The 15031-nt window shown below is 43.0% G+C and overlaps 1 protein-coding gene across 3 annotated transcripts in view; it reads right to left on the bottom strand.

The window, feature by feature from the left end:
• DRAM1 (DNA damage regulated autophagy modulator 1) overlaps positions 1 to 13415 on the bottom strand; it is an 86822-nt gene extending 73407 nt beyond the window's left edge. Inside the window, exon 1 of one of the 3 annotated variants that reach the window (XM_049694738.1) lies at positions 13072 to 13415. In XM_049694738.1, the coding sequence (XP_049550695.1) occupies positions 13072 to 13202 (131 nt within the window). In that variant the 5' untranslated portion in view covers positions 13203 to 13415. The remainder of the gene's footprint in view (positions 1 to 13071) is intronic. The other 2 variants (XM_033427620.2, XM_004269461.4) reach the window with 2 other exon arrangements.
• Between the last annotated feature and the right edge of the window lie 1616 nt (positions 13416 to 15031).

The raw sequence follows: 15031 nt of genomic DNA, 5'->3' as shown, positions 1-15031 counted from the left end.
AAGACATAACAATTATAAATATATATGCACCCAACACATAGGAGCACCTCAATACATAAGGCAACTGCTAACAGCTATAAAAGAGGAAATCGACAGTAACACAATAATAGTGGGGGACTTTAACACCTCACTTACACCAATGGACAGATCATCCAGACAGAAAATTAATAAGGAAACACAAGCTTTAAATGACAAAATAGACCAGATAGATTTAATTGATATTTATAGGACATTCTATCCAAAAACGGCAGATTACACTTTCTTCTCAAGTGCACAAGGAACATTCTCCAGGATAGATCACATCTTGGGTCACAAATCAAGCTTCGGTAAATTTAAGAATATTGAAATCATATCAAGCATCTTTTCCGACCACAATGCTATGAGATTAGAAATCAACTACAGGGAAAAAATGTAAAAAACACAAACACATGGAGGCTAAACAATACGTTACTAAATAACCAAGAGGTCACTGAAGAAATCAAAGAGGAAATCAAAAAATACCTAGAGACAAATGACAACGAAAACACGGCAATCCAAAACCTATGGGATGCAGCAAAAGCAGTTCTAAGAGGGAAGTTTATAGCTATACAAGCCTACCTCAAGAAACAAGAAAAATCTCAAATTTTGAAATCTCAAAATCATAATATCTCAAAACTTACACCTAAAGGAACTAGAGAAAGAAGAACAAACAAAACCCAAAGTTAGCAGAAGGAAAGAAATCATAAAGATCTGAGCAGAAATAAATGAAATAGAAACAGAGAAAGCAATAGCAAACATCAATAAAACTAAAAGCTGGTTCTTTGAGAAGTTAAACAAAACTGATAAACTATTAGCCAGACTCATCAGAACAAGAGGGAGAGGACTCAAATCAATAAAACCAGAGGGCTTCCCTGGTGGCGCAGTGGTTGAGAGTCCGCCTGCCAATGCAGGGGACACGGGTTCGTGCCCCGTTCCAGGAAGGTCCCACATGCCGCGGAGTGGCTGGGCCCATGAGCCATGGCCGCTGAGCCTGCAAATCCAGAGCCTGTGCTCCGCAATGGGAGAGGGCACAACAGTGAGGCCCACGTACCACAAACAAACAAACAAACAAAAAAACTAGAAATGAAAAAGGAGAAGTTACAATGGACATCGCAAAACTACAAAGCATCCTAGGAGACTACTACAAGCAACTCTATGCCAATAAAATGGACAACCTGGAAGAAATGGACAAATTCTTAGAAAGGTATAAACTTCCAAGACTGAACCAGGAAGAAATAGAAAATATGAAAAGATGAATCACAAGTAATGAAATTGAAACTGTGATTAAAAATCTTCCAACAAACAAAAGTCCAGGACCAGATGGCTTCACGGGTGAATTCTATGAAACATTTAGAGAAGAGCTAACACCCAACCTTCTCAAACTCTTCCAAAAAATTGCAGAGGAAGGAACACTTCCAAACTCATTCTATGAGGCCACCATCACCCTGATACCAACACCAGACAAAGATACTACAAGAAAAGAAAATTACAGACCAATATCACTGATGAATATAGATGCAAAAATCCTCAACAAAATACTAGCAAACAGAATCCAACAACACATTAAAAGGATCATACACCATGATCAAGTGGGATTTATCCCAGGAATGCAAGGATTCTTCAATATATGCAAATCAATCAATGTGATACACCATATTAACAAATTGAAGAAGAAAAACCATATGATCATCTCAATAGATGCAGAAAAAGCTTTTGACAAAATTCAACACCCATTTATGATAAAAACTCTCCAGAAAGTGGGCATAGAGGGAACCTACCTCAACATAATAAAGGCCATATATGACAAACCCACAGCAAACATCATTCTCAATGGTGAAAAACTGAAAGCATTTCCTCTAAGATCAGGAAAAGACAAGGATGTCCACTCTCACCACTATTATTCAACATAGTTTTGAAGTCCTAGCCACGGCAATCAGAGAAGAAAAAGTAATCCAAACTGGAAAAGAGGACGTAAAACTGTCACTGTTTGCAGATGACATGATACTACACATAGAGAATCCTAAAGATGCCACCAGAAAACTACTAGAGCTAATCAATGAATCTGATAAAGTTACAGGATGAAAAATTAACGCACAGAAATCTCTTGCATTCCTATATGTTAACAACGAAAGATCAGAAAGAAAAATTAAGGAAACAATCCCATTCACCATTGCAACAAAAAGAATAAAATACCTAGGAATAAACCTACCTAAGGAGGTAAAAGACCTGTACTCAGAAAACTATGAGACACTGATGAAAGAAATCAAAGATGACACAAACAGATGGAGAGATATACCATGTTCTTCGATTGGAAGAATCAATATTGTGAAAATGACTATACTACCCAAAGCAATCTACAGATTCAGTGCAATCCCTATCAAATTACCAATGGCATTTCTTACAGAACTAGAACAAAAAATCTTAAAATTTGTATGGAGTCACAAAAGACCCCAAATAGCCAAAGCACTTTTTTATTTTTAACTTTCTTTTTTTAAAAAATAAATTTATTTATTTATTGGCTGTGCTGGGTCTTCGTTGCTGTGCACGGGCTTTCTCTAGTTGCAGTGAGTGGGGACTACTCTTTGTTGTGGTGTGCGGGCTTCTCTTGTTCTGGAGCACAGGCTCTAGGCACGTGGGCTGCAATAGTTGTGGGGCACAGGCTCAGTAGTTGTGGCTCATGGGCTCTAGAGCACAGGCTCAGTAGTTGTGGCACATAGGCTTATTGCTCTATGGCATGTGGGATCTTCCCGGACCAGGGCTTGAACCCGTGTCCCCTACACTGGCAGGCAAATTCTTAACTACTGCATCACCAGGGAAGTCTCACCAAAGCAGTCTTGTAGGAAAAAAATGGAGCTGGAGGAATCAGACTCCCTGACTTCAGACTATACTACAAAGCTACAGTAATCAAGAAAATATGGTACTGGCACAAAAACAGAAATATAGATCAATGGAACAGGCTAGAAAGCCCAGAGATAAACCCACACACATATGGTCAACTAATCTATGACAAAGGAGGCAAAAATATACAATGGAGAAAAGACAGCCTCTTCAATAAGTGGTGCCTGGAAAACTGGACAGCTACATGTAAAAGAGTGAATTTAACCATACCTAAACCATACACAAAAATAAACTCAAAATGGATTAGAGACCCAAATGTAAGACCGGACACTATAACTCTTAGAGGAAAGCATAGGAAGAACACTCTTTGACATAAATCGCAGCAAGATCTTTTTTGCTCCACCTCCTAGAGTAATGGAAATAAAAACAAAAATAAACAAATGGGACCTAATGAAACTTAAAAGCTTTTGCAAAGCAAAGGAAACTACGAACAAGACAAAAAGACAACCCTCAGAATGGGAGAAAATATTTGCTAACGAATCAACTGACAAAGAATTAATCTCCAAAATATATAAACCGCTCATGCAGCTCAGTATTAAAGAAACAAACAACCCAATGCAAAAATGGGCAGAAGACCTAAATAGACACCTCTCCAAAGAAGACATACAGATGGCCAAGAAGCACATGAAAAGCTGCTCAACATCACTAATTATTAGAGAAATGCAAATCAAAACTACAATGAGGTATCATCTCACACCAGTTAGAATGCGCATCATCAGAAAATCTACAAACAACAAATGCTGGAGAGGGTGTGGAGAAAAGGGAACCCTCTTGCACTGTTGGTGGGAATGTAAATTGATATGGCCACTATGGAAAAGAGTATGGAGGTTCCTTAAAAAACGAAAAATAGAATTACCATATGACCCAGCAATCCCACTCCTGGACATATACCGAGAGAAAACCATAATTCAAAAAGACACATGCACCCCAATGTTCATTGCAGCACTATTTACAATATCCAGGTCATGGAAGCAACCTAAATGCCCATTGATAGACGAATGGATAAAGAAGATGTGGCACATATATACAATGGAATATTACTCAGCCATAAAAAGGAACGAAAGTGGGTCATTTGTAGAGATGTGGATGGACCTAGAGACTGTCATACAGAGTGAAGTAAGTCAGAAAGAGAAAAACAAAAATCGTATATTAACGCGTATATGTGGAACCTAGAAAAATGGTATAGATGTACTGGTTTGCAGGGCAGAAATAGAGACACAGATGCAGAGAACAAACGTATGGACACCAAGGGGGGAAAGCGGTGGTGATGGTGGTGGTGGTGTGATGAATTGGGAGATTGGGATTGATATGTACATACTGATGTGTATAAAATGGATAACTAATAAGAACCTGCTGTATAAAAAAAATAAATTAAATAAAATTCAAAAATTAAAAAAAACACGCATGATAATATAAGCTTGGTCGAATACTGTTCTTTAAATCATTGGATACACGTGATTCCATTACTCTAAAGCCTGGGGTCATGGTTTACTGTGGGGACTGAGATGCTGGCAGTATGCAAAATTATCTGCATGCCCAAACAGTTTTATTAGACTGTCCTAAAATCCTAGGCCCATTGCTTGGAAGATTAGTCAGGACCTAGAACCAAAAAACACTTAATGCACCCGTATAAGGAGACCATTACTTCCTTTGTCTTCATATTTAAATATATTATTTAAAAAAAATAAGTATGATAATAAAAAGTCATTCCAGGGAATTCCCTGGTTGTCCAGTGGTTAGGACTCGGTGCCTTCACTGCCGTGGCCAGGGTTCAATTCCTGGCTGGGGAACTAAGATCCCACAAGCCACATGGCCAAAAAAAAAAAAAAAACGTCATTCCATTTTATTACTTTAAATTATTAGGGCTAACTTTTTGGCAGCTTCACTCAGTGATTATTCTAGAGTGGGAGGTACCCTATAGCTATATCAACTATTTTTTTTGAGGTGTGGTTGATCTACAATATTATATTCAACTAGTTTTAAATTTAAAAAGAATATCCTAATCATAAATGCAAACAACTTGCTCTTTTCTCACTCTATTCACATGCAATTGCCCTCTGTCAACCCAAGTTCCCTCTTTGTTCACTCATACAACATTTTTAAAATACTGTTAAACAACATTGTAAAACAGCTATACTCCAATAAAAATTAATTTAAAAAATTTAAAAAAGGAAGTTTAGTGAGAAACAAGCTGGTCTGCCATCGCCAGGTCAAACTACTTCCATGTAGTTTTAACATTTTAAAAAAATTTAACTAAAGATTTTTGTAATCAAATTTGATTGTTTAGAGGAAATTAATTTCTTAAATACCTATATTAATTTATTAATCAGAAAATCAAATTATTGTTATCTTGAAACAGCTATTTGTTTCATGAATAGAATAACAAGATTAAGTTGTCCTTAAAGTCTTGTGAAAAAATGTTTCAATGTTCGTATTCAATGTTCGTTTACACTAAATTTTAAATTCAGTGTAAAAAAATTTTTTTTAAATACTGTTAAGCATCTCCTATGTGTTGGGAACTGTGTCGGGTGATGAGGATACAAAGATGAAAAGGTAATTCACTACCTTCGAGAACCTTAGTATCTAACAAAAAAATTCAAAGATTCATTGATTCAACGTTTAGTTACTGATTGCCTTCTATGTAACAGGCAATTTTGTAGCAGGGTGAATGCAGTGGTAAGTAAAACAGAAAAAGCCCCTTCTTTGTGGAATTACATTCTGTGGGGGGCAATAAAAATCATCTAGGAGTGGGACTTCCCTGATGGCACAGTGGTTAAGAATCCGCCTGCCAGTGCAGGGGACACGGGTTCTGAACCCTGGTCTAGGAAGATCCCACCTGCCGCGGAGTAACTAAGCCCGTGTGCCACAACTACTGAAGCCCGCGCGCCTACAGCCCGTGCTCTGCAACAAGAGAAGCCACCACAATGAGAAGCCCTTGTACAGCAACAAAGACCCAATGCAGTCAAAAACAAATAAATTTAAAAAAAATTTTTTTAATCGTCTAGGAGTGATGAATGCTGTGAAGAAGAGGCAAGCTGGATAAGAGGACAGAGAGAGACAGATGAGCCACCCACTCGAGACAGGGTAATCTGGGGAGGGTCCTTGAACAGAGATCTGAATGAATATTTGGGCCAGGAAAATTACAAGCAGAGGGAAGAGCCAAGTCAGAGGCCAGAAGGTGGCAATATATTAGAGCAACTGCAAGGAAGGAGGCGTGGCTGGAGGGGAGTAAGCAAGGACCTGTGTGCACATGGGCGAGGGGGTCATGGAGAGCCCCGTGGGTCATGGTAAGGACTCTGAATGTTACTCTAAACATGATGGGAAGCCGCCGAGGGCTGAGAGCAGGGAAGTGATATGAAGTTGACGTTTTTAAAGGATGTTGCAAAAAGACTATGGATGGGCAGGCATGGACCAGGGAGACTTAGGAAGTGATTTCAGTAGTTTATCAAGAGAGGACAGTGGCTTGGACCAGAATGGTAATGAAGAGGGAGGCATAAGCGGTCAGATTCTGAAATTTTTTCTGAGGGGAGTCTCTAAAAAAAATAATCCCTGCTTGGGCTATCGCTGCTAATATTACAAAAGGAAAAAAAAACATTTCCTCAGCACTTGCCTTCATCTTATTTGGTCTTCAGAAATATTATAAGGAAAGTACTTATCATCATCTTAAAGATGAAGAAACTGAGTCTTAGAAAAGAAACTTGCCCAAGGTCACAGAGACAGTAAATGGGGAAGCCAAGCCATGTATCTAGAGCTGTCTAATTTCAATGGACACAGTTCAGAACTCTCCTCTGCTGTGCTATATTCTTTCCTTTTATGATAAAATATCATTTCCATGTGAGTTTACAGAACTGTTTATCTTACAAGCCGGTTCACACCAGTGATCCCTCCTGCAGCCATTACCTTAGTAAGTTGTCCTTGGCATGCTATGACTCTACAATGCATGTTCTTGATGGACGGAAATGCAATTACTTTCAGGGAAAGAGGACTGTTCAGTGGACCACTCTTTTTTAAGTTGAAATTGAGCACTTAGGTTTAAAAATTGTCATCAAGACTTCTGAGCGATACTCTACTGCCTTTTAAAAAGTAGGACTAGCAGAAGAAAAACATTCACAAGTTTAAGTCAGTGAGAAAAATAAGTATTTTATGTAATTAAATGACAATGAAAACTTTAAATGGAGGAGAACTTATATATATTTACAGTTGACTCAGAAGCCAAACAATGCTACAAGCTGCAAAAGTTTAGGATCTTCAATGTTCTTACTGTGTTTTTCATAGAATTAACTAATTTGGGCAATGCTTTTTGATAAAAATATTAAGCTATAAATTATCCTTTCTAAGCTATAAATTATCTTTTCAGGGATGACACTTTTCTAGCTCAAAGTTTTAAATGGCATGCCTGCCTTTTCGTCTTATGATACTGTGGCTTAGATACTGTGAGGTAATAATCACTGCACTATAAAGACTGAAATGTCATTAACATCATGTGAGAATATGTGACTCTGTACCCAGAGACCTCATTATCCTATTATTTATTATCCTGAATCCCATTGTTGCAGCTGAACAGGGAAGCAGAAGTCACCATTGCCTGAAATTCAGTGTAGTTAGTAATCAAAAGAGTTGGTTTAAGCAGGAAGCCATCAAAAATTATACGGATTTGGGGGGCGAGGGATAAATTAGGAGTTTGGGATGAACAGATACACACTAATATATATAAAATAGATAAATAACAAGGACCTACTGTATAGCACAAGGAACTATATTTAGTATCTTATAATAATAACGTATAATGGAAAAGAATATGAAAAATAGAGATATAGGCGTATGTATAACTGAATCCCTTTCACACAACATTGTAAATCAACTACACTTCAACTAAAAAATAATAATAAAAAAATTATACGGATATGTACACACCACAAATATACAAATGTACAAACATTCATTTGCCTACGTGTTGATGTGGGCCAAGGCTGTTACATAAGTACGAGTCCACCGTATGTCCTCCTGGCATAAAAACCACATCTACTCTGAATCATCTCATTTCCAGTTTTGGTGTCTTTAAAGTGGATAGAGGGCTTCCCTGGTGGCGCAGTGGTTAAGAATCTGCCTGCCAGTGCAGGGGACACAGGTTCGAGCCCTGGTCTGGGAAGATCCCACATGCAGCGGAACCACTAAGCCCGTGGGCCACAACTGCTGAGCCTGTGCTCTAGAGCCTGTGAGCCACAACTACTGAGCCTGTGCTCTAGAGCCCACAAGCCACAACTACTGAGTCCACATGCTGCAACTACTGAAGCCCACACGCCTAGAGCCCATGCTCCACAACAAGAGAAGCCACTGCAATGAGAAGCCTGCACACCGCAACAAAGAGTAGTCTCTGCTTGCCACAACTAGAGAAAGCCTGTGCACAGCAACGAAGACCCAATGCAGCCAAAAATAAATAACCAAAAAAAAAAAAAAATATGAGTGTCCCCCTGTAAAAATCTAAACTAATGCTTTGAGGTTGATTTTTATTTGTCCTTGGTTTTCACATCCTTGCATTAATGGTTTCATAATACAGAAACATCACACTATGTTATTCCAACTTGCTAAATTTGGTGGCTGTTTGAATCCCCATGCTTCTAATTTAATTTTCTGATAGGAAACATCCATTTGCCTAAAAAATAAATTCATATAAAAAGTTAATGCCAAGTTTAGAGATATTACCTTTGGGAGAAACTGGGTAAAAAAATACATGGGATCTTTCTGTATTATTTTTTTATAACTGCATGTAAATCTATAATTATCTTAAAATTAAAAGATTAATTTTTTTAAAGTGTGGCAGGAGAAGTCTTATTTCCACCCTTTTTTTCCATCAGCTAGGGTCTTGCTGACCATGGCCACCTCCCTCCATCATACACAGATAAACCATTTTTATTAGTTTCTTCATGCAAGCAAATACAGATACACATTATTCCCCTCCCCAATGGTAGTATATTTTGTTTGCATCTTGCTTTTTTCCATGTAACAATGTAATGAAATTCTAAAGAGAGTATTCTATGTAAAAAGAGCTTTCGTTTGAGATATTCTTGGGTAAATCATTTATTAAGCCAGTCCTCTACTGATGGACATTTGTATTGTTTCCAACCTTTTGTTATTAAAAGCCGTGCTATGAATATACTTTAGATATTGTATTTGTGTCATTTTGATAAATAATGCCCAAGTCCCTCCATAGAGATTGAATCACTTTACATTCCCACCAGCAGTGTACAGGAGCCTGTTGCCCCAAAGTCTCACCAATAGAATGTGCTATCAAACATTTGTGTTTCTGCCAATCCAGTAGATGAAAAGTGAGTTGTTTTGTTTTGTTTTGTTTTGTTTTCAGCCGGGCTGCGCAGCTTATGGGATTTTGGTTCCCCAACCAGGGATCGAACCCAGGCCCTCGGCAGTGAGCGCCTGGAGTCCTAACCACTGGACCACCAGGGAATTCCCAAAAGTGAGTTTTAATTTGAATTTTTATTCCATTCATGAGATTGAGCATATTTTCATGTGTCTAAGAGCTATAGGCCCACTTGTCCCAAATACTGAGGAATAACAATGTTATCAGAAAATATCTGATAAGAAAGCTGAATTTGATTGTCCTACTGCAAAGGGGTTCTTCCACAGTTCTGGATCTTATTTAAAATGCAATGGCTAGTGGTGATCATTTTTTAGTGTACAAAGATACCGAATCACTATGTTGTATACCAGGAACTAACAAAGTGTTGTAGGTCAATTATACTTCCAGAACAAACAGAAAAAGATCAGATTTGTGGTTACCAGAGGTGGGGGTGGGGAGAGGGGACGTTACATGAAGGTATCCAAAAGGTACCAACTTCCAGCTGCAAGACAAGGAAGTGCTAGGGATGTCACGTACAACATGAGTAACGTAATGAACACTGCCATATGTTAAGAGAGTGATTCTTAAGAGTTCTCATCACAAGGAAAAACTAGTTTCTTTTGCATTTATTTAGTTATTTCATTTTATTTTATTTTATTTTATTTTATTATTATTTTTTTTTGCGGTACGCGGGCCTCTCGCTGTTGTGGCCTCTCCCGTTGCGGAGCACAGGCTCCGGACGCGCAGGCTCAGCGGCCATGCTCACAGGCCCAGCCGCTCCGCGGCATGTGGGATCTTCCCGGACCGGGGCACGAACCCGTGTCCCCTGCATCGGCAGGCGGACCCTCAACCACTGCGCCACCAGGGAAGCCCTACATTTATTTTGTATCTATATGAGATGATGGGTAGTCACTAAACTTATTGTGATGATCATTTCATGACGTGTGTAAGTCAATTCGTGATGCTGTACACCTTTAACGTATACAGTGCTGTATGTCAATTATAGCTCAATAAAACTGGAAGATAAATAAATAAACAAAATTGTAAAATGCAATGGCTCTTACTTAAAGTGTTCAGCGTTGTTAAAAAACATCAGAACATCAGATTGGCTGAACAATGCCTTCGCGTTAAAGGGTGCTCACCCTAAATATGTCCAGATCACTGACCAACCACCAGTGACTTTACCGAGCCTTCCCTAAAGGGCTCTGCCCTACCCTGGAGGGAAGAATAGCAATACTCACAGTTGAGCACCCAAGACATATTAATTCAACAAATATCGAGAGCCTTCATGGATGTTACATTCCAGCAAACGAAGACAGATGATCAGCATAATAAATAAGTAAATCATACAGTTTGTTAGAAGGTAATAGGTGCTATGGAGAACAAGACTGGATGGGGGTGTCAGGAGCACTAAGGTGCAGTGTTAAATAGGGCCATCAGAGCAGGCCTCACAGAGATAATTGAACAAAGAAGGAGGTAAGGAAGAACATTCTGGCATAGTAATAGCCAGTGCAGAGGCCAGGAGGAAGAGGTGTGCCTGACATGCTCAAGACCCAGGAAGGAGGCCAAGGAGTCTGGAGGGAAGTGGAGGGGGGGGCGGGTAAGGAAGAAGAGGAGGCATCAGAGCAGAGATGAGTTAGAGAAGTACGGTCTGGGCCAAACGGATAAATCTGGAGTTAATCCCATCACGTCCAGAAACTTGCCCTTCTAATCTTGCCCTTGCCCTGGCCTCAATGACTTAGTTTTCTAGGAGGCAGCAGAGGCAATCCAGTGCTCCAGCCACCCATGTAGGCAGACAGAGCAGACAACCTAAAGGCCCCAGGCACACTTAGGCAAGCAATCATGTGTTTGTAGGCTGAAGGCTCCCGGCAGCAAGGGAACAATCTCGTGCCTTTTTCTCCTGTTATTCCACTTTTTCCTGAAAGTTTCCTTTCCTTGCTAAATTTAAAACCTCTTCCTTGGAATGTCTGTGATTTGAGCATCTTACAAGTAGTTGGTCCTGTCAGCTCATTTCCCCATTTCTGAATGTCTGGTAGCTCACCTGGAGGTGGTATTAATCACAACTACATCAGACACCTCTACAAAGACTCAAACCCTGCCTCTGATCGCCTAGCCAATGTGTACCAAATACTACCTGCCCCTGACCTTCAAACTGGCAACAAACACAGCTGCTATTTACTCAATAAAAAGCATTACCGGGAGTGAACTCTTGCTTTTAACATCAGTCTAAGAGGATCTATCCCACTTCAGATACAAGAGAAGCAAGACAATGGCACTTGGGACAGAAACGAGCCATGAGAAACCAAGCCGAGGTTTCTGCAGGGGCACCACGCCTGATGGGAAAGTTTCCTCGATGCATGGGACGCCTCATCTTGCGTGGGCAAAACCACCACCATTACTACAGATTTGGTTCTGTGTACTATTCTGCATATCACTTGCTTCCTTGCATCTTTAAACTGTAGTCCCCTCTTGCTTCACTTCGTTTCCCCTTTCTCGCCTACAAAAGAGATTATAGAGCATTGCTCACCAGGCAGAATGGCTGCAAAAAGAAGAGGCCCTACAACCTCTATAATCTCTACAATCCCTACAATAATTAAGCAGTAACCTTGGGTGTCACCAACTTTATAATGCCCTCACCAATCAATACAGACCCAGAGCGGTCACACCACTTGGATAAGGATGGATTCTTCAAATGTTTAAGGAACGCCATTACCACAGTCAAGGCGCAGAGCTGGGAGCCACACGAAGAGGATCCAGACGCATGTCCTGGGCACTGATAAAGTGACTCTCAAGAAAGGTAGAGGCCAGACGTCCCTGGTGGCGCAGTGGTTAAGAATCCCCCTGCCAATTCAGGAGACACGGGTTCGAGCCCTGGTTCGGGAAGATCCCACATGCCATGGAGCAACTAAGCCTGTGCGCCACAACTACCGAGCCTGCGCTCTAGAGCTTGTGAGCCACAACTACTGAGCCCGCACACCACAACAAAGAAGAGCCTCCGCTCGCCACGACTAGAGAAAGCCCATGCGCAGCCACGAAGACCCAATGCAGCCATAAATAAATAAATTTATTTTAAAAAAATTAAAGAAAGGTAGAGGCCAAAACTCATGAAAGACGAAATGGTATAATGACAACACAAGAGATGTCACCAACTGTTGACAATTTGAAGGCCCAGTACCCAGAGGGATCTTGGGAAGTTCCATCCAAGAGAGCTTAAAGCGTCTTCCAAACACCACTACCAAAGGTAGCATGGTGTTGCTTCTGGCATGGGAATCAATCTGGGTGTGAGTTCTGCTTCCACCATTTCTTAGCTGTGACATCAGTGTCACACTGATGAATTTCAACATCAGCTTAAACTTAGTTTCCTTGCAAGAAAAATGAGCCAGACAGCCACTTCACGAGGACGTTGGGAAGCAGGAGTGAAATACGTGAGCTGTTCTAGCGTACACCTGGATCTGCCTTTTACACATTCGATGAGTGGCATCCAAAAGGATCCATCCTTGTTTCAATACCGCCAAAGCGTCTTCCAGAGATTCTGTCCCATACCCAGTCTCAAAGTTCTCCTGTGCATCCTCGATGGCTCCTGACGCCACTCTGCTCAGTGTTCGGGGTAAAATCAGAACTGCTCGGCTCCTACCCTCTGCCTCCCTGTACCTCCCAGGAGCGCCCCCTCCTGGTCGTCAGTGCTCCATCTTTCTGCAAGACGCCCCAGCTGGGTCTGGACCCCTTCCCTCCGCATCAGCGGTGCTCCCCCGCGGTGCCTCTGCCCCGTCCCGCGTCCTGCCTCCCACCCGGCTCCTCACCTGATGTAGGGGAGGAAGGGGTTGACGTGCCCGGAGAGCACGGCGACCACGTAGGAGATGATGAAGGCGGCGGACGACCAGGTCACCAGGAGGAAGGGGATGAGGGCCATTCCCCTCAAGAAGCACAGCATCGCGCCGCCACCAGGAGGGCGCTGCGCTCTGCGGGCCCGGAACGGGGGGCTGCTCTGCGCTGCTGGGAGGCGGGCTTCGCGCACGTGCCGACCCGCGGCGCGGCGGCCACGGCGCGAACAGCTACGGGCGGCCGGGAGGGAGGCTCCGCGACGGCTGGGCAGGCCCGGCCCCGGAGGTAGGGGAAGCGCGGAGAGCGGAGAGAGGCGGCGGGCTGCGAGGAGGCGGCGCGGGAGTGGGTGGGGCGCGGGCGGCCCGGGCTTGTTGCGAAACGAGTGAAGTCACAAAGCGGCGGCCCCGCCGACTTGCAGGCGCGCGGCGACCTCCCCGCGAACGCGACGCCGGGGCTGCGGGACCGCGGGGCGGGGGGCGGAGGGGGGGGACCGGCTCCTTTCGCTTTTGGTTCGGCCTCCGGGCGGGGGCAGCGGCGGGAATGCCCGCCCAGACGGTCCCAGCCCGCCATGCCGCCCTTGCCCTTGCGCAACTCCGGGGAAACGCATCAACGCCTCCCGGCCCCTCTTTCCCTCGGGGTTTCCGGGGTGCCGGGCCTCGAACCCCGACGGCTTCCTCTCCGTGGTCCCGCCGCCTGCGCGTGGTGACATCCACCCCATCCCGCCGCACTGCGACGGCTGCTGCTGCCCCTGCTGCAGGGGTCCGGGCAGAAGTGTTCGGTGACGTTCGCCAGGACACGGGGCACGGATGCGGCACCCACGTGGATGGTGTCCACCTGAAAACCGAGGGGAGTGTATAGGCGGGTGTTTGCGAGGGCCGGGGGCCGAGCCTGGACGGCCCCGGTGCTGCCCACAGTGCTGCTTCCCCCCTACCCCGCCCCAATCCCCCCTCCACCCCGCACAGCGGACTCTTCTTTCCTAGAAGTTAGGTTTCTCTTTCTCTCATGGATCAGGGTTAGCCCAGGCTTGGAGCCTGGTGAGTAATGGGGACTTGATACATTTCAAACCCTGTGAAAGGGATTCGTGTTCTGAAGGCGCTGGCGGGCACAGTGATTTTGAGATACAGTTTAGGGATTCTGAGCCCAAGGTATGTGAGGTCACTGGTCATTGGTAACCAAACGTGGGTTTGTTTTAGCCACCTTAACATTTCTTGAGTGTCCTGTCCTCCTGCTGGAGGACAGGATACAAAGATTAAATAGTTTCATGGGGTCTAGGAGACTGACATGTCAAAATAAAATACATTGTATGGAATATTAAATAAATATGAGATTTAAAAAAAAATAGAGCTGAGAGGCTGGGGCCAGTGCTCGCATGAAGAGCCAGGTATGTGTGCCTGACAGATAGTAGAGGTTTTTAAAGTAAATCATTGCTCTTCAGGCAAAGAAAGGTGAGACTACCATTCCAGTCCAAGGAAACAGCAGGAGAAAATGCACAGATGGTGAATTGCCTGTTTTTCTGGACCTAGAGAAGTACCCTAGGGACTTCCATGGCGGTCCAGTGGTTAGGACTCCAGGCTTCCACTGCACGGGGCACGGGTTCCATCCCTGGCCCGGGAGGATCCCACATGGCCGGTGGCCGAACTGAATAAATAAACCATTAAAAAAAAAAAAAAAAAAGAAGCGCGCTAGTGTAAGGCAGGGAATGGAGAGGTGGGCAAAGAGGCCACGTCACCTGAGCCCTGCTAAGAATCTTATTTGTTTGAACGTATGGACACCAAGGGGGGAAAGTGGCGGGTGTGTGGTGGTGTTAGTGGGATGAACTGGGAGACTGGGATTAACATATATACACTAATATGTATAAAATGGATAACTAATAAGAACCTGCTGTATAAAAAGATAAATAAAATAAAAAATTTTTAAAAAGACTAAAAATGTACAAAA

Source organism: Orcinus orca, chromosome 11 (genome assembly GCF_937001465.1).
Source record: "Orcinus orca chromosome 11, mOrcOrc1.1, whole genome shotgun sequence".
In the NCBI taxonomy this organism is placed as follows: domain Eukaryota; kingdom Metazoa; phylum Chordata; class Mammalia; order Artiodactyla; family Delphinidae; genus Orcinus; species Orcinus orca.
This window is presented reverse-complemented; position numbering and strand designations above follow the sequence as displayed.